Source organism: Dama dama, chromosome 29 (assembly GCF_033118175.1).
Source record: "Dama dama isolate Ldn47 chromosome 29, ASM3311817v1, whole genome shotgun sequence".
Taxonomy (NCBI): domain Eukaryota; kingdom Metazoa; phylum Chordata; class Mammalia; order Artiodactyla; family Cervidae; genus Dama; species Dama dama.
In genome coordinates, this window is record NC_083709.1 from 20,385,429 (window position 1) to 20,407,486 (window position 22,058).

The 22,058-nt window shown below is 42.1% G+C and overlaps 1 protein-coding gene across 1 annotated transcript in view; it reads left to right on the forward strand.

Annotated features, from left to right (window-relative positions):
- Positions 1 to 21,384, forward strand: part of CCDC25 (coiled-coil domain containing 25) — a 34,411-nt gene extending 13,027 nt beyond the window's left edge. Inside the window, exons 5-9 of the mRNA XM_061132839.1 lie at positions 4,711 to 4,786; positions 8,771 to 8,874; positions 9,084 to 9,286; positions 14,115 to 14,160; positions 18,146 to 21,384. Coding sequence (XP_060988822.1) covers positions 4,711 to 4,786; positions 8,771 to 8,874; positions 9,084 to 9,286; positions 14,115 to 14,160; positions 18,146 to 18,175 — 459 coding nt within the window. The 3' untranslated portion in view covers positions 18,176 to 21,384. The remainder of the gene's footprint in view (positions 1 to 4,710; positions 4,787 to 8,770; positions 8,875 to 9,083; positions 9,287 to 14,114; positions 14,161 to 18,145) is intronic.
- Positions 21,385 to 22,058: the final 674 nt, after the last annotated feature.

The following is a 22,058-nucleotide window of genomic DNA, read 5'->3' on the forward strand; positions in this document are numbered from 1 at the left end:
GGGAAATACCGCTCAGGTCGTTTATGGAATGGCGCTCTGTTTCTCATGACTAGACTGGAGTTACGGGTTTAGGGAAAGAACAGCACAGAGGTGGAGTGCTCTTATCCCATCATGTCAGGGGTACCTCTGTTCACAGGACTTAGCACTAATGCTGTCAACCTTGGTCTCCTGGCCAGGGTAATGTTTGCTGGGTTTTTCCACCAGAGAGTTGCATTTCTCCCCATTTCCATACTTCATTATTTGGAAGCAAGTCACTGAGCCCGTCCTGTACTGAGGCAGGAAGAGGATGGAATTAAGTCCCACGTCCTAGAGTCGGGAGTATCTGCATGTATTGTTTGGAATTCTTCTGTAAAGTTTCGTCTCTTCCCCCCTTGTGTTTGATTTAGTCATTTACTTACGTCAGTATGGACTGTGGCATTTTGTGGCTAAAATTGTGCCTGCTTTGACTCTTCCACCTCTCCTGTGTTCCTCTGACATGCTCCTGTCGTTTTGGTTTTGGAGCCCTTCCTTACTTTCTGATACTGCTAGATGCTCCAGGCTCATGTATTTTCCCTGCTCCAGCCCTAGAATCAGTCATTTCTCCAAAGAACCTTGGTTCCTTTTACTGAGAAATGGTATTTAGAAACCAAGACCTGGACTCTGGGAGTGCTCATTGCTACTGGAGTGTCATTGCTTCTAGGCCCTCTCACGTGACAGAGCTAGGAAATATGTATATATATATATATATATTAACCCATGTTAGTAATTTGTGTGAATAATTGTTTCTGTACCTATAGTAAGCGAAACATGAGCTCCTACTGATGTCTCTGGTGAATCCATTACTGTGGGGGCCTTTCTCTCCTTCCTTCCTTGCTCCTTTATTATTACTTCCTTCTTAGACAATGGGAAAGGAGACCTGGCTCCCACCATCCACCATCATTTGCTTATTTGAATCCAATCTATGTGGAAGTGGTTTCAGATTTGGTGACTTGTATACTCAATAAGAAACAACTTTGTCAGCTAAAGTACAGTGTTTATGTGCAATTATTTTTGGTTTCTGCCTTACAGTTTCCATTCAAAATGCTGTTTTTCAAAGTTATTTGTAAGCTGCTTTCTCCCCCATGCCTTTCATTGATATTTGTCATGCACTCAGATTCTTTCATCTCAGTTTGCATTCCTCCTTGGAATCCCCTCGTTGTTTGTATTACGTGACTATATAATTTTTATATTTATTGTTTTGACTAGCTGCTTCGAGTTGACAGTATGCCACAGTTAATTTGAAAGCTCCCTGTCAGAATATAAGTTGTTTACAGCATTCAGTATTATGAAACCCCAACAAGAAATATTTTTTATGAACCATTTTTTTTTCTTTTGATTTTTTTTAAGCATATTATTGGGTCAAAAGATATAAATATTTTAGTAACTCCTTTTATGCCAGATTGCCCTTTGAAAATATTGTGCTGGTTTAAAATGCTACCTGATATGTATAGGTTTTTCCAAAAACATTTTGGGGTTTTATAACTTAAGAGCAACCTTTTGACTATTTTTAATAAATAAAAAATGATATTCATTATGCTGATAATATTTACTTCTCAGTGTACTAACAAGATAAAACATGCTAGCCCACCTTTACTTATTCTGCTTGTGTTTTTGAGAACAGTATTGTAAAAAAGAAAAAAAAATAAGACATTTGTGAACTCTGTGCTGGAACAAAATTCTGAATTTTCCTAGGCAACTTCTTGCCATTCTGAAACTATTTTAAGTTTAGAGAAAATAAAGAATGGTATTCCCAACTTTCCTTTCGGTTCAGATTAAGTTTTTTCCTTTGGATTCTGCTGTGTCAGAAAATGGAAATAATGGTGATAGTCCCAAGTACCCCTTACTACCAGTTAGTACTTGTCTGAACAGGAGTTCCGTTTCATTTTCTTTTGGAAGCCCATAATTGTGCTTGATAAAAATCTGTGCTCCTAAAGGAAATTCTACCTGGTTGATCTCCTGCAGTAAAGGCTATCAGTTCAGTTCAGTCTCTCAGTCATGTCCGACTCTTTGCGACCCCATGGACTGCAGCATGCCAGGCCTCCCTGTCTATCACCAACTCCCGGAGTTTACTCAAACTCATGTTCATTGAATCAGTGATGCCATCCAACCATCTCATCCTCTGTCATCCCCTTCTCCTCGTGCCTTCACTCTTTCCCAGCATCAGGGTCTTTTCAAATGAGTCAGCTCTTCGCATCAGGTGGCCAAAGTATTGGAGTTTCTGCTTCAACATCAGTCCTTCCAATGAACATTCAGGACTGATTTCCTTTAGGATGGACTGGTTGGATCTCCTTGCAGTCCAAGGGACTCTTCAAGAGTTTTCTCCAACACCACAGTTCAAAAGCATCAACTCTTCAGCACTCAGCTTTCTTTATAGTCCAACTCTCACTTCCATACCTGACTACTGGTCATAAAAGTAAAGGCCATAGCCCTTCATATTAATTAGTAGGTACCAAGTAAGCATTGGAGATGCAGTGAGACTAAGTAATTCAGAACCTAGACTTGGGAGCTGGACTGGACTGGAGCTGGACTGCTGACTTCAAATCCTGGCTCTGCTCATACCGGCTATGCATCTCTGAGCAAGTTATTCAGCTGTAAAAGGGAGCTCACAGCCCCTGACTTACTGGGTCATTGTAAGGATTAAATGACCTAGCATGACTGAAGTTGTTTTTTTTTTTTTTTTTTGGCTTCACAGGCAAGATCTTAGTTCCCTAATCAGGGATTGAACCCTTGCTCCCTGCATTCAGAGCTCAGAGTCTTAACCACTGGACCACCAGGGAGGTCCCAACTAAAGCATTTCTAATAGTGCCTGGCACTTGCTAAGTGCTATGTGTGTTTATTCATTTTTGGTTTTTTCTTTGTCAAATTCAGGTGAATTCAACCCAGACTTTAAAGCTTATGGATATTCATCAAGTGTTTGGTTTTTTCTCTATGCTTCTTTGATTTTTTGAAAACCTATAGAAAAATCTCACTTATCAAGAGGTTTCTTATCTCATTAACACCGATGGCGCAAAGCCTACAGTCAAAATTTTGGCCTTTACCTTAGACTCTCCATGCATTTTGTTTACTCTGACTTAAAGCATAATACTAAGCCAAATGATTTTATTTTATTTGGTCTGCTCATTTTATTAGAAATAGCAAAAGAAGAAGAGGGGATTGCTTCAAGAATAGCAGTAGCTCTAGGTAGTAAGGAGGACTGTTGGTACATAACCTGATATTAAGGGCCAAGACAACATTTCCACGAAAACTCCATAAGCACTGTACTCTGGGGCCAGTTGTTAGAGCTTGACTTTAGTCCTGGGTTCGTCTCTGAGCTCTGACATTTACAAGACATGGAGGATCTTGGCCCAGTTACTAAACCTCAGTAAGCTTCATTTTCTTCATGGGTAAGGCGAGCATAATAATACTATCCATTTCATATGGCTATTTACTGAGTGTTCCTAGCATTCAAAAAGTGAATATTCCTAAAGTGGTTCCTAATTTGTTCTTTAGTATTCATTTGATGTATTTAGTATAGGGTCAGTCAGCTTCTATGAATGTTAGAAGCCCCTGAAGGCATCATCATCACTATATTGTAGCCTAGTGTAGTGGTTGATATTCATGATGATGACATTGTGTTAATCAAGTTGGTAAATTCAGAATCCTGCATTTAAGAGAATAAGTCTATTCACAGGATGAGATAGGGTGTAAGTACTTTCTGGTCAAAATTTAGGTATTTGAGAGAGTCCCATTTTGAAACATTAAGAGGAAAAAAAAATAAAAACAGAATAAACTTAATTTTTCAAATATTTAGGTAGATAAAACATTTCACTCTTAGACAGAAGTGCTTCTGTAATCCCATGCCTGACAGCCAGTGCTGAGCTGATTTCCACTAGCTCTTGCCTCTGACATGCTTTTGCTCCTTTGGAATGGCTTCGCTTATTCAGCTTTGACTTTGATACTGTATCTATAAAGTGAATGAATCGATATTTTTTTCTCCCTTATGGTGGAAGTTTATATGTCACACACCAGGAGCTTGGTTCCTGACTAAAGCTGAGGGTACATAACCTACCAGATGATTGAGACCCACAACTGTAAGATGCCTTGTGTGTGTGTGTGTGTTTTAGTCGCTCAGTCGTGTCTGACTCTTTGTGACTCCATGGACTGTAGCCCACCAGGCTCCTCCTGGATTCTCCAGGCAAGAATACTGGAGTGGGTTGCTATTCTCTTCTCCAGGGATCTTCCCAACCCAGGGATTGAACCCAGGTCTTCTGGATTGCAGACAGGTTCTTTACTGTCTGAGCCATCGGGGAAGCCCTTGAGAGGGATGTCTGTTGAGAGGGAGGGCATAGGGACCTCAGCTAAGAAATCTTCCCGTTGTCAAAAACAGACATCACTTTTCCACAAGGTTTCTAAAAGTATGAATGAGAAGAAAGAGGAAAAAATTACTCAGACATAAAAATGCTTAATATCTTGGTGGTTTTCTTTTCATACCCTGTTTTTTATTTACCTATTAAGTGTCAGTATTTTCCATATTACTGCCTTCTCTTAAACATTTCCATAACTGACTTTATTTTTCAGAGTCTTGAAACACAGTTGAAGAGCCCCTTGCTTTTAATAAAATTGTGCCTAGTAAAGTAGCAAAGCCCTATAAAAGTGCTCCAGTATTGCTCAGAAACAAGGTGATGAGCCATTTGGTTTATTTTTGTGTTTCAGGGAGAGAAAATAGAAGATATTCCAAAGGAGGTGTTGATGGACTGTGCCCATCTTGTGAAGGCCAATAGCATTCAAGGTCAGTTTTCCTAGAGGTGTTTTCAGAACTCACACACTTTGTGTCTGAAATGGATTACATCTTAGAGAACATGTTACTGACTTTGGCTTGAGTCTAGAGAATAATATGTATATAATATGCCTTTCCCCTGTTTTGTTAAGATGGCAATCTCGCTGCCTGTCAGAGAACTGAAGACTAATCTCCCCACCCCTCTAATGTTCATGGCCCATCTGAAGTCTTTTTTTTTTAACCCTGTTTTCTTTCCTTGAATAGAAAGTGGTCTAGACTTGCCTACCCTTAAGGTTATTTGTGAAAAGACATTTGGAAATTAGGTTATATTAAAAGCCAGGCAATAAATGTGTCTCAGGTCTTTATTTGTAATGCTGTTGCATATCTTTATGTTTGTTATTTGTTACTGTTCTGTTGGCCAAAAACTTCTTTTGGGATTTTCCATAAGATGTTATAGAAAAATCCAGACAAACTTTTTGGCCAACTCAATACATTCTAGAATTCAAGTCTCCCATTTGCTCTTTCCTGCGTTTTCTTTCTTCTCTCCTTACAGACTTTTTTCTCCCTATGCATATCAAATCCACTCTTGTTATCTCCCAGAGAATCTTAAATAATTGGTCTGGGGTGATATGTTAGAGTCAGTATTTTTATAGTGCTCTCCAGATGTTTCCAACGTGCAGAGTGTTGGGACATTTGGCCTCCGGGTTTTAAGTAGGACCTGTAATACTGGGCTTGGTGCCTGTTGAGTTCTACTGTACCAGATTTAACTTTTCAATGGTCAGTGTAGGTCAAGAAGGACCATTAATGGAGTGGAGGTGGCAGTTATAAAGGAGAGTGGGGAGATGGTGTTCTGCTAAGAAGGATTGAACTGATAGACTGGATTTTAGTTGTAGGACATGGACCTAGATAGGGTTGAGGTAAGTTTGGGTTCATTTGAAGTTGAGGGCCGATCCAGAGTGTTGAGAAAAAATATGGTTTACATAGAAGATAAGCATGGGGCAGACACAGAGCTGACAGCAGGTCGCAGAGGTCGGTGATTACTGAGAAGAGTTGGAAATGAGCCCCTCCCCCACCTTTTAGCCTGCAGATCTCACACAGGCTGCTTTCCTGGGTCAGGGGCCTAGCCAAAGAAACCCGAAGTCTTGTCCTTGTCCTGTAGACCCACTCATCTTCAGCTCCATAAATCATTAAATTGCAATTGATTTTAGGACATTCCATTTTTATGAGTAGAACCAAGCTCTTAAGATTCCCAGTTAAGATCTCTGGTTACTGAAATAAAAATAATAAAAATCGAGACTGTCATCATCCTCTTTCCTTGTGTGTTGCAACCTTTCATTGTTCTTGTCCCCTTCCCATGCCTCTGGCTGACAGACGCAACTTTGTTACAAGAGCAAAGAGCCCTGGCCTTGTTATTCTTGGCTGAGCCTCTTTCTCCTTAATCACTTTGTAGTTTACTAGTTCTAGAGAAAACAGAAAAGAGAAGTAGCTGGATCCCAGGTCCGTAACCTCCCCCTTCAGCCTGCCCCAGGGATGGCTCACTCAGCAGAGGAAGGAGCTGAGCCCAGGCATCGCACTGTCAGGAGTTAAGAGCAGTGGATGCTGAGGGCTGCCGAAGATTGTCTTTGATGTGAGATCTGCTGAGTGCACTCCCTCTGTGTCACTGAGTCCTTAAAATATTCTCCTCCCTGGCTGACCACCTCCCATGCTGTTTGTCCTCACAGAATCTGGTCAGCCTCTTCTTTATTTACTTTATAATCTTTTGCCAGATTAAACTGTCTCAAAGCCTGGACACTTTTCATGACACCCCACACCTTGTCTATACGGTTAAGTCCAGACTTCCTAAGCTGGCATTTAAGCATCTCGGATCTGACCACAGACTCTATTTTCCTTTGTATATCTCACACTCCAGCCAAAGCAAATATCTGCTGTTTTCCTACCTTGTGCATTTGCTTACATTGTTCCCTCTGCCCTCACTGTTATACTCCTGCTCAGCCATCACATGTCTAGATCCGAGCTAAGGCTGAGGGTGGACACAATAGTTATAATAGAGCAGCTAACGTTGAATGTTAATTACATGTCTGGCACTGTGCCAGAAACATTACACATTATTCGTTTGTCAACTCTGCTGAATTAAGAAAGTTATTTTCATTTTATAGATGAGGAAGCTGAGATTAAACAATTAAGAATTAAGGAACTTAACCTCTCCTGTGGAATCTTTCCCTTTTTCCATCTTTGAGTGACCTCTGCCCTCTCTGAATTGCCTTAGCGCTTTACCTATATCTTTCCAATATCACTTGACAGCATCTCATTTTACTTGAGCTTATTTATCTGACTCAACAGAAATGAGTTTGAGCAAACTCCAGGAAATCGTGAAGGACAGGGAAACCTGGATGCTGCCGTTCATGGAGTTGCAGAGACTCGGACACAACTTAGTGGCTTAACAAAAAACAAATGTATTTATCTGTCCTCTTTTAATCTTAGAGGACAGGATCCACTGTGTGAGCCATGTTTCTATCTCCCACAGTGCCTTGCATATGGAGATTTTTTTAAACTTAATTTTGAAAAAAATTTCAAACCTGCAGAAAAGTTGCAAGAAAAATACAGCTCTCATCTGCCTTTCATTTAGAGTCAAGAGTTTTTCCATATTTGTTTGCTCTCTCCCTATGATATACTCAATGGTTTTTTTTTCTTTTAGCTGAACCATTTGAAAGAAAATCATAGCCATCATGACCATTCAATGTGTCCTCAGAAGGACACTGCCTAAAGTAACTGTGTTACAGTGATTAAATTCAGGAAATGTAACATGGGGAGAATACCGGTACCTGATAGAGAGACCATATGTAACTTTTGTCAGTAGTCCCACTTCTGTCCCTTTATAGCATCTCTTTCCTGATCCAGGATCCTGTATTCTATTCACTTGTCAGGTCTCTCTGGTCACCTTTAATCTGGACACTTCTTTGTCTTTCAGGACTTTGACACTTTTAGAGTGGAGGCCACTTTGGGTTGGTGTGATGCTTCCTGTTCAGTAGGATCAAATTTTCTGGCAGGAATACTATGCAAGTGAGCTTCCTGTTCAGTAGGATCAAATTTTCTGGCAGGACTACTATGCAAGTGAAGCCTTGTGCATTACAGTCAGGAGGTACCTGCTGCCAGTTTACCTCATTTTTGGTGATGTTAACATTGATCGTTTAAATAGGGTTGTGTTCCCCAGACTTCCCCATTGTGTGTGATCATTGACTGTAAACACTGACATGTATCGCCATCAAATTCAGAAGGGCCTTAGGGAGCACTGGACCAGTGACTAAACTGGGATTCTTAGAGCTGCCTGGGAGGCTGTTGGCACAGAGGGGCACATGAAGTGGGGGCGGTGAGGGCATAGGAGGTGTGAACAGGGTTCCTGGCACCCCTTTTATCCAAAGCATCTTTGTTTCGATTGCTTTGACATGTTTTCTTTGGTGAAAGACGTTCCACTGCTAAAAGAAACAAACAACAGGAACACTACTAAACGGGTCCAGCTTCCTCATATTTCAGACAAGATTCCAGGAGCCATGGGGACTTTCCCCAAGTGACCCAGCTGGTTTGTGGTAATGCCGGGTAGGATCCTGTCTCCCGAATTCCTTTATCTTGCTGCTTAATCTTCATTAGGTCAAGGGCTCCTTTGAGAATCTGAGAAAACCTGTGTGGCCCTTTTCTCTTTAAAAGCACATACAGTAAATGTTGTTCAACTTTAGAAAGCCTCAGAGTCCCTGAAGCTGATCTCTAGACCCCTGCTTTCCTTTGGAATACTTTAGCTTGAATTGTTTGTGGGCTTTACCATTTGTCTTTTTAGGGAGCTGCTTTTTTAAAAAGACAAAATATTTTGTGGTTTGAAACGCTCAGTGGCTCGTTCATTCTCACCCTTTTCCCCTGTTGGATTATGGTGACTTAATCATGGGTGTGGGCACTCATTGCTCGGTGTCCTCCTGCCCACATGCTGAGGACAGTTTCTCTTGGCAGGCTGCAAGATGAACAATGTTAATGTGGTGTACACCCCGTGGTCTAACCTGAAGAAGACAGCCGACATGGACGTGGGCCAGATTGGCTTTCACAGGCAGAAGGATGTGAGTGTGGCGTCACCGGAAGGGGTGGCGCCCTCATGCTGAGGGGTGTCTTGGTGCTGAGGGGTCTCTGTCTCTGCTGTTGAGGGATCCGCATGTCTGTTTCCTAAAGGGACTCCACCTGGGTGGCAGAGGAAAGCTTCTGCCCTATTCTGAGGGGGAGGGGAAACCCATAAAGATTAAGTATCTTTTTTCCTACGTCTCCCTCAAAGGTGAAAATTGTGACAGTAGAGAAGAAAGTGAATGAGATCCTGAACCGATTAGAAAAGACCAAAATGGAGCGGTTCCCAGACCTAGAGGCAGAGAAAGAATGCAGAGACCGTGAAGAGAGAAATGAGAAGAAAGCCCAGATTCAGGAAATGAAAAGGAGAGAAAAGGAAGAGATGAAAAAGAAGAGGGAGATGGACGAACTTAGGTATGCTGGAGCTAAGACACTTGCCTTGACCTTAGACAAGTCCTCACTGCTGACTTAATTGGGAATTAACCCTTAGGAATGGTAGATTTAATTTGTGATACATGTACCAAAAAAGTTACTGATTCCTTTGGGAAGGGAATAGGATCCACATGAGCTGTCTTGCCCTGTCCTGACCTGGTTTCCTTGGAATACTCTGGATTATTAGCAAGATTGTTTGGCCAGAATGGAGGTATTATGATCAAGCGCTGGTATTTATTTTTTATCGACATGCATGTGTCCCTGTTGGGAGTTCTGCTAAAAATAGGTTGCATGGTCTCATTTACAATACAGTATTCCAGTGAAGACCTCTGGAAGTGTTACCCCAGGTTATAATCAGCATGAGACAGATTATTGCAGAGACTTAAACATTCAGTTTGCTGTAGAATTGTCTCTTTTGTGTTGTGAACGAAAGAACAATTAGCAACACCATCGGTTTCAAAATTGTGTGGAATTTTGAGTGATGCATGATTTAGACTAGTTTATTCTTTTTGTTTTCATTGTGCAGTGGGGTAAAAATAACATACTTTTTTGTGCTTTTACAAATCTACCATAATTTTGTTTAGAAACATAATACTATATGTTAGAAATATGAAAAAAAAGTGAAAGTGTTAGTCGCTCAGTCGTTTCCGACTCTTTGCCACCCTATGGACTGTAGGGACCCCATGGAGTATCCAAGCAAGAATACTGGAGTGGGTTGCCATTCCCTTCTCCAGGGGATCTTCCCAACCCAGGGATCAAACCTGAGTCTCCTGCATTGCAGGCAGATTGTTTACCATCTGAGCAACCAGGGAAGCTCCCTTGATAATGTCACTTAATTTACTTATAATATTTAATAAGAAAGGTTAGCTAACATCTTTGGATACTTGTCATCTTCCCAACACTGTATTGTGCTTTACTGCATTATCTCATTTAATCCTAACAATAGCCATGTGAGGCAAATATTTTTTAGCATCTGCATTTTGTAGAAGAGGAAAATGAGAGACTGATTAACTCACCGAGACATGCAGCTCATCTCAGTCTGCTTCTCAATCTCACACACACTGTTTCCACTCTCTTTTGCCCTCTGTTCAGCCTGTTTCAGAGTTTTAGTGAAACTCCAACAACAACCTCTAAGCTCAGATTTGTTTTATAACCTGTTGGTGCTAGTATCACTTTTAATTTCTGTCTTTGACTCTGACCCAAGAGATTGAATGCTATGCCTACAAAATCTTCTCATTCTAAAGCCTTTCACTTGCCTTTCTGACATGGAAAATACCATTAAATTTCACCAATGGTCGATTCATTTATTTGGACCATCTGCTAAGAAACGTCTAGTTTAATTGCTGTGATCGCTGAAGAAACTGATGTTTGAATCTTTGGGGAATTCTACAGATAGAGGGAGAAGACATTCTCAGCTTGGACAGTACCCACAGTACTTCCAAACGGTTTCAGGGAGGAAGTCCTTCACAGCCTCATATCTCGGTGATGCCCAACTTCTTCCCAATTCTATTGCCATTCTTTAGACTCTAAACTCCCTTTTTCAACTTTCTGAACAAGAATGGCAATCAGCTTTTCATTTCTAATTTCTATCAGGAGAATAAAAAGGATGGAATTGCCATCGTATAGTCCAGGTTCTTTAAGCTCTAGTCAGGAGTCTATCCATCAGCCTCTAGCTCAGAACACAGCAAAACCCACGACCCAGAAGGCACCAGCTTCCTTCTCAGATGAAAAGAGCAGCAGTTCCTGAAGACAGAGCTCCATCTTGTTCTTGCAAATAAGTGCTTTACCTACCCTGTCATCAGTGTGCAGAAATTCCAGTGATCTGATACTTGGAATAGGTCTACGTAAAGATCATCCTTTGAGGTAGTTTTCTTAAAGAAATATTTAGATTGTTGGGAGAGTGCCGAACTGTGAAGGCTAAGTGGTAGCAGTATATTTTGTTGTTGATAATTCGGTAAGTCATCTCTCTGCGACCCCATGGACTGCAGCACACCAGGCTTCCCTGTCCATCACCAGCTTCCGGAGTTTACTCAGACTCATGTCCATTGAGTCAAGGATCCTATCCAACCATCTCATCCTTTGTCGTCCCCTTCTCCTGCCCTCAATCTTTCCCAGTATCTGTTCCCATGAAGTTTTAAATAAATACTTCAGTTCAGTCACTCAGTCGTGTCCGACTCTTTGCAACCCCATGGACTGCAGCACTTCAGGCCTCCCTGTCCATCACCAACTCCCAGAGTTTACTCAAACTCATGTCCATTGAATCGGTGATGACATCCAACCATCTCATCCTCTGTTGTCACCTTCTCCTCCTGCCTTCAGTCTTTCCCAGCATCAGGGTCTTTTCCAGTGAGTCAGCTCTTTGCATCAGGTGGCCAAAGTATCAGAGCTTCAGCATCAGTCCTTCTATTAGCCATTTTATTAATTTACACAATAATGAAAAATTCCCCTTATTTAGTCTCCACATATTAATTCTCACTTACCATCTTGTTCATTAGCTCTTTAGACAGCTTTTTTGCCGACACTTGCCCTGTAGCTTAGCATCTAATGGGACTTTTGTGTAGAGGACCTTTGTGTAGGGTTCCCTGTAGAGAGGAAGCCTTGAGTGACATGTTCCTTCCACCTGCTGTGCTGTAAGCCACACTTAGAGCAAGGATGCGGCAGAAGAAACAGCAGAGGTTCTGAAAGTAGTCGGAGCCTTAGAAGTGACCTTGCTTGGAAAGTGAGAGAAGCAGAACAGCTCTTGCTCAATTTTATGTGGATTTTGGAGAGGGCCTTCAAACAGGTACCTGTGAGTCTCCCAGGGGACACCATCGTTTATTGACACACTGGAGAGGAGTGTCTGCAGCTCCCCTACAGTGTGTCCGAGTCAGTTTCATCTCCATAGTTGGATTCCTCATCATAGCCTGCCCACTTGCTCTGTTAGAACCTTGCATAACTAACTTGGCTTTTGTGATATTGTAACAAACTTTTCAGTTGAGTTCAGTTCAGTTGCTCAGCCATGTCCGACTCTGCAACCCCATGAGTCACAGTACGCCAGGCCTCCCTGTCCATCACCAACTCCCGGAGTTTACTCAAACTCATGTCCATCGAGCCAGTGATGCCATCCAGCCATCTCATCCTCTGTCGTCCCCTTCTCCTCCTGCCCCCAATCCCTCCCAGCATCAGGGTCTTTTCCAGTGAGTCAACTCTTCTCATGAGGTGGCCAAAGTATTGGAGTTTCAGCTTCAGCATCAGTCCTTCCAATGAACACCCAGGACTGATCTCCTTTAGGGTGGACTGGTTGGATCTCCTTGCAATCCAAGGGACTCTCAAGAGTCTCTCCAACACCACAGTTCAAAAGCATCAATTTTTCGGCACTCAGCTTTCTTCACAGTCCAACTGTCACATCCATACATGACCACTGGAAAAACCATAGCCTTGACCAGACGGACCTTTGTTGGCAAAGTAATGTCTCTGCTTTTTAATATGCTATCTAAGTTGGTCATAAATTTCCTTCCAAGGAGTAACCATCTTTTAATTTCATGACTGCAATCACCATCTGCAGTGATTTTGGAGCCCCAAAAAATAAAGTCTGACACTGCTTCCACTGTTTCCTCATCTATTTCCCATGAAGTGATGGGACCAGATGCCATGATCTTAGTTTTCTGAATGTTGAGCTTTAAGCCAACTTTTTCACTCTCCTCTTTCACTTTCATCAAGAGGCTTTTTAGTTCCTCTTCACTTTCTGCCGTAAAGGGTGATGTCATCTGCATATCTGAGGTTATTGGTATTTCTCCCGGCAATCTTGATTCCAGCTTGTGCCTCTTCCAGCCCAGCGTTTCTCACGATGTACTCTGCATATAAGTTAAATAAGCAGGGTGACAGTATACAGCCTTGACATACTCCTTTCCCTATTTGGAACCAGTCTGTTCCATGTCCAGTTCTAACTGTTGCTTCCTGACCTGCATATAGGTTTCTCAAGAGGTGGGTCAGGTGGTCTGGTATTCCCATCTCTTTCAGAATTTTCCACAGTTTATTGTGATCCACACAGTCAAAGGCTTTGGCATAGTCGATAAAGCAGAAATAGATGTTTTTCTGGAACTCTCTTGCTTTTTTGATGATCCAGCGGATGTTGGCAATTTGATCTCTGATTCCTCTGCCTTTTCTAAAACCAGCTTGAACATCTGGAAGTTCACGGTTCACGTATTGCTGAAGCCTGGCTTGGAGAATTTTGAGCGTGATTTTACTAGCGTGTGAGATGAGTGCAATTGTCCTGCAGTTTGAGCATTCTTTGGCATTGCCTTTCTTAGGGATTGGAATGAAAACTGACCTTTTCCAGTCCTGTGGCCACTGCTGAGTTTTCCACATTTGCTGGCATGTTGAGTGCAGCACTTTCACAGCATCATCTTTCAGGGTTTGAAATAGGTCAGCTGAAATTCCATCACCTCCACTAGCTTTGTTAGTAGTGATTAACATTGAAATCCAGCTCACAGTGTAAACATTGAAACTGGAAGGAATAAGCAGAAATCAGAAAAGGAGTCAATAGAGGAGAAGTGTGTAACAGATCAGAAAAGACCAAGGATAGGACCTCAGTCTACCTAAGGTGGGGATGTTTCAGAGTTGGCAGCTTCAGAGATCAGAGTTGAAGCCCACGGTTCAGGTGATTGAAGTTAGAAAAGAACAAGACCCAGGTGAGATGACAAGTCACAGCAGAGATGCTGTTTTCTTCAGAAGGCCCTCAGCATTGCTAGATACTTGGTTCATGAAATACTTGCCAGCCAGAAAATCTTACTTAAAATATTTTTTTGTTTGTTTGTTTTTCTTCTTCTAGGAGCTATTCGTCACTAATGAAAGTTGAGAATATGTCTTCAAATCAGGTACATTCAAGTTATTCACTCTAATTTTGTGCTTTGAGATAACTCACCAAGTTTGTAACGATTGAGTTTCTGGCCAGTGTTGGTTGACATCTCGCGGATGGCTTGACAGTGGTGTGGCAATGATTGAACACTCAGGTGGATTCTGTTAGACACTGCCCACTTTCCCTGTGGTCTTTGCCCCATGTTTGTTTTCAAGAACTTTTTCATTCCCTGTTTCCCTCTTTTCCGGCAGGCATGCCAAAAGTGCCTTTATTTATTAATGTTCTATAGTAATGTGACTGCAGATTCTATGTTTTAATTGAGCGAGGACAAAATTATCACCTTCAGTTAAATTAAATGAAAGATCTTAACTGTAGTCTAAGTACCAAATATTGGTTGTCTTCACGTTCCTGAGGACCTAAGATAAAGAGAGATGGTGATTCACGTTATAGTGTAGAAGGGGTCATCTTAGCATTAGCAAGCACATCATTATTTTATTGGAACCGTGGCAGGGACTTACTGTCCACAAGTGCTATCTTGCCCAAAATTTATTTTGAAGTGGCTGGAGATAGCGTAGTTAGGCCATTATTAAACAGTCTGTGCAAAAAAAAACGAAATTAGACAGGTGTATTTGCTGCTATGTTGCATGTTTATAGTATAGCATATGATGCTTTAGATGTGTTGTCCAGTGCACTGGGCACTCTTTGCATGTGGCTATTTAAATTACATTTTTTAAAAAAATTACATTTAATTTGATTTAGTTTAAAAATTCGGTGTCTCAGCCACACTCGCCACGTGTGTCTAGTGGCTGTGCTGTTGGATGGTGCAGAGGCAGGTCATTTCCATCACAGCAGAAAATACTGTTAAGCAACACTGCTTTAGACGCTTAGAAATAACAGACCTTAAGTTTCCTTAAAGGCCACCTCGCCAAACCCCATATTCAGTGTGTGAATTGTAATTGTTAATAGGATTTTGCACCTTGTTCGTCTATAAATGAATGTCCTTCTAAAAATTGATAAAGAACAGTATTCTTATTCCTGTCCCTTTGGAGAACTAAAGTTATGGGGCTCCTTCATGAGTCAGAGATGTACCTTTATAATTTATTCGTGAAAAATTCCAGAGTAGTATTCGGTAATTAAATAGAACCTTGACTTTGAAGTTCTGAGGCTTAAACCATCTGTTTAATTGGATAAGACTAATAAAGTTACTTAACCTCTCCAAGGGACAATTCATCAGTACTAAAGAGAGACATGTTATCTCATGGGGTTGTTCTAGAATTTAAACAAAGTCATGTGTGTGAAAGTTCCTCCTTGATTTAGACACTCTATGAATATAAATGGTCATTATTATTTCTTATCCATATAGTCTTTGGCTGTTATTTATCCACAGAGCATCAGTATCAAGAGATGAGGTGTATTTAATCCCTTCTGGAAACTACTCTGAGACAACAGTATAACAGTTGAGCAGAAGTTGTTAACATAATCCAGGTCTGATGTCTTTGCTGTGGTTGTTGTTGCTATTGAAGTTTTCTATTATTTAGAGACAACTTCCCAGCAGAAATCTGGCATGTATATTGTGTTATGACCTTAGCCATTTTCATTATGGATTTTCAAAGTTTGGATGTTGTTTTGGAATTAAGAAACACACCATATACACACACAAATATACATCTGTGTACAGACACTACCCAATTAGTGACATGTTAAAAGTTCCAGGATTAGAAAGTCAGGTTTGTAGACCAAAGGATTGTTAACCTTCCTGCCTTTCCTCTCCTTCTGTCACTGCTGCTGCTGTTCCCAAGGCCCATGTTGGAACTGGGTGCAAATTTCCGAGGAAGTTCTGTGCTGGGTGTTTCTGTTCTCTCACAGTGCAAGGACTCATATAGCTCATCCTCCTTCTTCAAAAGAATGGACTTTCATTCTCCTTGTAACCATCTTCTGTTAAGGGGACACAGAAATTTTTTAATCCACAGCTTGGTCAGTTATTTTCAGCCAAAGACTGGTGTTTACCTAAGACACAACTTAATTTTTAACTTAGCTTACACAAGTTCATCAGGAAAAATATTAGTCTTCCACCCTGAGGTTGGTTTTAATTTTGAATTTTTACTTTCCTGTTTAGAATAATTTTCTTCCATCTAGCATTTCTTTCTAATTTCTAAATTTGGTATCAGGAACCATGAACTGTTTCTTGTGATATTTTATTTGCTTATCACTTTCTAAGTGGATGACGAGAACCCTGCTTTGCTGCACTGAAAAGCATGTTGACTCTTGTTTAGTTGCTAAATCGTGTCTGACTCTTTTTGACCCCATGGACTATAGCCCGCCAGGCTGCTCTGCCTATGTCATTTCCCAGGTAAGAATGCTGGAGTAGGTGGCCATTCCCTTCTCCAGGGAATCTGCCCCCAAAATATTTTGACTCTTAAAGGGAATCTAAAATACAGAAATTGTCCAAATCAAGTCTTGGATTGCAGCTATACATTTAAAAGTTACTGTAATCCCAAAAAAGCATTGATCCCCAGACACATGGGAACTTGCAGATCTAACTCATAGGTTTTGTAGGGAGTAATTCACTTTGATTGGCACCAAGCCACATTATCTTAGTGAGTTTTGGGGACACAAACATCCTCGGTGTTTGGGATCTCAAGCTGACCTTCAGAAGCATAGGATGACTCTTTGAACATCTCTGACACAATTATTCCAGTGTAGAACTCTTGGGCAGTCAGAGTTTGCATGCGTGGATAGACTACAAACAGTAGTTTGCATTTTGTACAATTATCCAAGGCATTTCCACTGTGGCCTCAATTCATTGTGCTAATTGAAGAGAAGCACAGAGAAGCCCGCTGAATGGAAATCAAGCCAGATTTCCCAGAAAGCACTGTTTTCTACTTTCTCCCCTGCTTCCCTGCCCATCTTTAACACAAGCTATTAAGGAGAAAAGCATGTCGCATACCTGTAAGCCGAAGTCCCCTCCCTCTCTATCAAGGCAGGTATAAAGCATGGGAAAGAGAGAGACGCCAGAACAATGTTGTGTTCAGTTTACGACATTTTCAGGCAAATGTACCAGAACTCACAGTATTATTGAATGTTGGCGTCCAGAGCAGTTGTCTTAGGGTATGCAGTAGCTCAGAAGGGAACTTCACAGTGAAAGTCGCTCGGCTGTGTCCAACTCTTTGCGATGCTCTGGACTTTATGGAGCCGTCAGACTTCTCTGTCCATAGAATTCCCCAGGCGAGAACACTGGAGTGGGTTGCCATTCCCTTCTCCAAGGGATCTTCCCGACTCAGGGATCGAACCCGGGCCTCCTGCATTATTGCAGGCAGATTCTTTCCTGTCTGAGCCACCAGGGAAGCCCAGAAAGGAGCTTCGGGGTTCGCTTTTGTGCTTGGTCTCTGGGCTTGTTTATACACAATAAAGTCAGTCCTTACACAGATACCACTGCCATGTGAGTATTTTTTTTTTCCTAATCAAAAACTTGGCAAGCCAGCTAACTTGGTAACTAGCCTGTAGCTTCTGGATGACTTTTTCTATTAAAAAAAAAGAAGCCACCTTGTGAAATAACAAATACATGATACCCCCAAGGCTCAAAATAATGGAATTTAGATAAAAAATATTTGTGCATATTTATAGCCTTGTTGGCATTAAAGCATCGAGTCAGTATTTGTTTTGTTTCATATTGTGGTCTGTTTGTTGAAGGAGTCCTGTTTTCCACACCCTATAGTAAGTCGTTGGGCCTCACTTCACAGTTTGGGACCCACTGGTCTCTCATTGCCGGGCAACCCAGGCCATGTAGTGATGACACCTTAGAGAACACAACTGCTCTTGTCGCCATTCTAAACAACTAACAATTTAACATGGAGGAGAAGTGACTGAAGTTAATCATTTTACTTTTTAATTGAATTCTATAGTTCCTCGTAAGGAAGCTTGTTCCTTAATACTGACATGAAAGTTTTCATACTGAGTTACTTATTTTGGAGGCTTTTATGGTTTCACTGTTTTGTCTCCTACAGGATGGCAATGATTCAGACGAATTCATGTGAATGGAGAAAAGGACCTTTTAAAGATGTGAATTTGGGGCAGTGTGCAGAAGTTTTCATTTCATCTATGTTCTGAGTCATAAAAAAACAACCAACCAAAATTCTGCCTTCATAATGTTCTACAAATATTATCAACTTTGGAGTTTAAAAAAAGTGTTCCCTTTTTTGCTGTCAGAAAAGGATCAGATGAATATATATATATGTATATATAAATGTGTATACAGTATAGTTGGACTTTAAGACAGCATATAACTTTAGGAAAGTGAAAATATTTTTGCCAGAACATGCCTTGGAACCTCACGAAAATTGGCCGCCCCTGTTCTTGGAATAGACTCTAGAACGAACCAACTCTGGAAAGTATTTCTATTACTGCAGTCTGTCCTGAAAACAGATGTCTTGAAAAGCTCCTCATATTCTTAAAATAGTCTCAGTTCTGTTAAGAAGAATGTGTTGATGAGCAGTATAAGCGAATGTTCCTCTCACCCCGACTTCCTGATTAAGGAAAAAAAAAAGATATGGGTTTTGAAAGTGATCGTGATATTTTCAGAAGATAACTGGCTTCAGTGGTCATGTCCCATAGTGCCATCCGAGTTTGTTAATGGATCTGCCCTCATCTCTCAGCTTCTCCAAGCTTCCACCTGCTACATCCTTCCTTTTCCCATTGAGAGCCTCCACGCAGACACCATCAGACTTAAGAAAAAGAATAGTCGGTGTTAATCAGGGTTGGGCCTTAGGGCAGTTTTTACCCGAGCCCCAAGTTGTATATTACAGCTTCCGGCTCCAGAGTCATTTCTCAGCATTGAGGGAAGAAACAGGAAGGAGTGCTTTGTGAATTCCTCTGAAGATGTAGGTTACCTGATTTCTGTCTTGGGATGTAGCATAAAGCCCAAGTCTATGGTTTAGAAAGACTTAGGCATTTCACTTGCCAGCTGAGTAGTCTGTTATTTACTTTGAAATAATATTTATTTTGAGTGGTAATCCCGGAGTTCAGATTCCTCAGTTGTTGACTCAGTAACTTAATAGGTAACAGTCTTGCTCATCTGAACCATCTGCCTTCCAGGGTGATTCTGAATAGAAGAGTGATCTCTATGATAACCTGTAAGGCAACCGCTATGGAAAGAGACAAAACAAAGAAGAGGAAAGACCCGAAGTCTGTGGGTCAGAAGGCAGAGAGGTTCACACTTTAACCACACCCAGAAGTCTTCAGCTCTGTTCCAACCCAGCAAAATCGCCTCCTCCAACAGATATTCCACCTCTAATAGTACTTTGGAACAGAGGGTTAAACGACAAGACTTCAGCATTTCTGTTTATCCCGAGTTGGTGTGTGGGGTTGAACTGGAAAATGTCTTGGGCCAAATTTTGAGAGAGGGTGCAGAAGATGACTGCATAGATTAGTGATTATCTGTGTATATATGTCTCATGGTAGCCTGGAATTCTGTGAGTTGGAAATGTAACAATAAAGACTCATGTTTTATTTGGGAGGACACTAATCTATAACTTCTTAGAATATGCTGGTTAGTTCCCTCCCCAAGCTGGTTCTTAGGGTGATCAGGCTGTGAAACCCTTCCCTGTCATGTGGGCTTAATCTGACAGGTTCTACAGGGCTGATCTTCCTCCCTCACTGACAGATGTCTGTCCCACATGCCCATGGGGTCCAGAGTGGACGACCTTTCTCAGATACCTTCTTGATTGAGTGTAATTCAGCAACTGTGCTTCTTCAGTCAGATAGCCCTCCCACCTGGTTACTGTAAATGAACTGCTGCAGATGTCTAGAGTGGGGAGACCACCTCTGGTATTGCCTGTGTAACCTCATCTCTCTGCCCCAAGTTACAGCACATACAGGGAGAACTTTGGAAGAATACAGCTGTTTTTAGTGTAGTGTGAGAGATCCTGGGGTCCACATGGTAAACTCTTAGCTGACACTGGTTTCAAATCCCTGGCCCTCGACCCTTTGCAGCTGCTCTTTGCTGATCGCCCCCCTTCCCTCTCTTTCTGTGTGATAGGCGGGGTTTTTGACCAGCTCCCCTGGCCCCAGAGGAAGCATCCTCCTTTTCTTCTGAGAACATTGGCTCAGTGCCAACAGGTCAAACTGTTGGCATTTAAGTCATCTCATTTCTGGCTATTGGCATGTTTGCTCAACTTTTTATAGGGAAATTCCAGATTGTTGGCATTTTTATGAGCTGTGCCCTTGATCAAATCACACAGCATGAGCGTTTCTCTTTCCCACTCTGCCTCCAGTTTCCCCACTCTGATCTGTGTGCAGGTGAGGGTCACGTGATGGTTTACTTAACAAACTGTCGTATTCCTGTAGCTTGAGAATTTACTTCTTATCCACCTTTTTTGACCTGGAGTCACAGTCTTTTGGGCAAGGGAAGTTTGTCACAGTGCGTGGGGTAGAACAGACTTTAAGAAGTTTACCAAAACAGGGACGGTTTTGACCTTTGCAAAGTAGGCGCCCAGCTGTGGTGGAGCCCCTTCAGTATCTGTTTTTGCTGCTGTGCTGTGTTGAACATCGTCTAAAGCCCAGATTTTGATGAACCTTTGAACTGTTCACTGCCAGTGGCCCCCCAGCTTGGGAAGGAAGGTGTGAGGCACACAGGTAGCAAGATTAGAGAGGGAAGAAGGCTCTGGCCTCTTGTTTAAGACCAAAGTGTTCCTCCCACATTTGTATCCCTCAGAGACGGGAAGCTCTCGTCTTCCAGGCCGGAACAGGTTATGGGAAAAACTGAGCAGGATGGAGAAAGGGAACACTTTCCAATTTTTCCTGACTTGTGGTCTTGAGGCCTGCTTTTCTCTGTTTGATTTGAAGGACAGCGTGGTGAATAATAAATCCCACACAGAATGATCACAGTAGTGAGAGTGGGCAGCATCTTGATTCTGAAGCAGGCTGGGAAACAGTCCAGCTGTACTCAGCAGTGTAAAATTAGAAACTTCAGTTCCAAGCCAAATGTCCATCTCGGCCCATCTAACTCCAGGGAGCGTGTGAGAGCTGGGAAATGAGGATAGCACATCCAGTACCCCAGCAGGCCACCGTTCAAGGTGGGCTTCGTGAGCGCTCTTTCCTGCCTGGTGCACGTGGGCCCAGCAAAGGGCAAATGACTTGTGTGCATTACGTCATTTCACATTGAGTATGAACGATGCCACCCATATACTCGTCATGTTCTGGATGAGTGACATATAAAATAGAATAAAAGCTTATAGTTTGAGAAGAACCAAGTGTGCGTGTGGGCTTTCATTTCCTGCTTCGTGATGCAGTCTCATTGATGGGCTGTGTGAACTTACTTTAGGCAAGTAGGAAGGAGGTTCTTGGTTACATGGGATGATGCCCTTCGAACAGTCAGTTTTGCTCTCTAGCAGGAAGAAAAGAACAGCTTAGAGCAAAGGGGAGATGCCCAGGGATTTCAGGGAGAGAACTGAAGACCTCGTAGCCTTAGGGCTGTGATCTCCGTGCACCAGAGTGTGAAGACTACGACTCAGTTCCCCACCCCCCTGGAGTTCCTAGGGGTCTGCCTGAGACCCGGACCCCTGGATGAGGTGTGAACATGCAGGCTTGCGGGAACGGTATCCCTGATGAATGTGGTAGCTCAGGGCCGGTGCTCTGTTCACGGAGCCACCCCTTCTGGGATCCTGTGTTGTCACTACTGACAACGCACATTACCCAGTGTGTTGGCAGGAGGTGTCAGGGTAGAAGGAACCGCAGAAACAGACTTCTTCTCTCCCAGCTGTAAAAAGCATATTTGACTTCTTAAATGTTTATTAGAGTAGGGGCCCCCGATGAGGAAGTCCAAGCACAGACTGGAAAAGAATTTCCAGACACACAGCATTTCAGAAGGGAGTGAGTTTATTAGAACAAAGAGCAGGGGTAATGTGGGCTCCATGAGTGCAG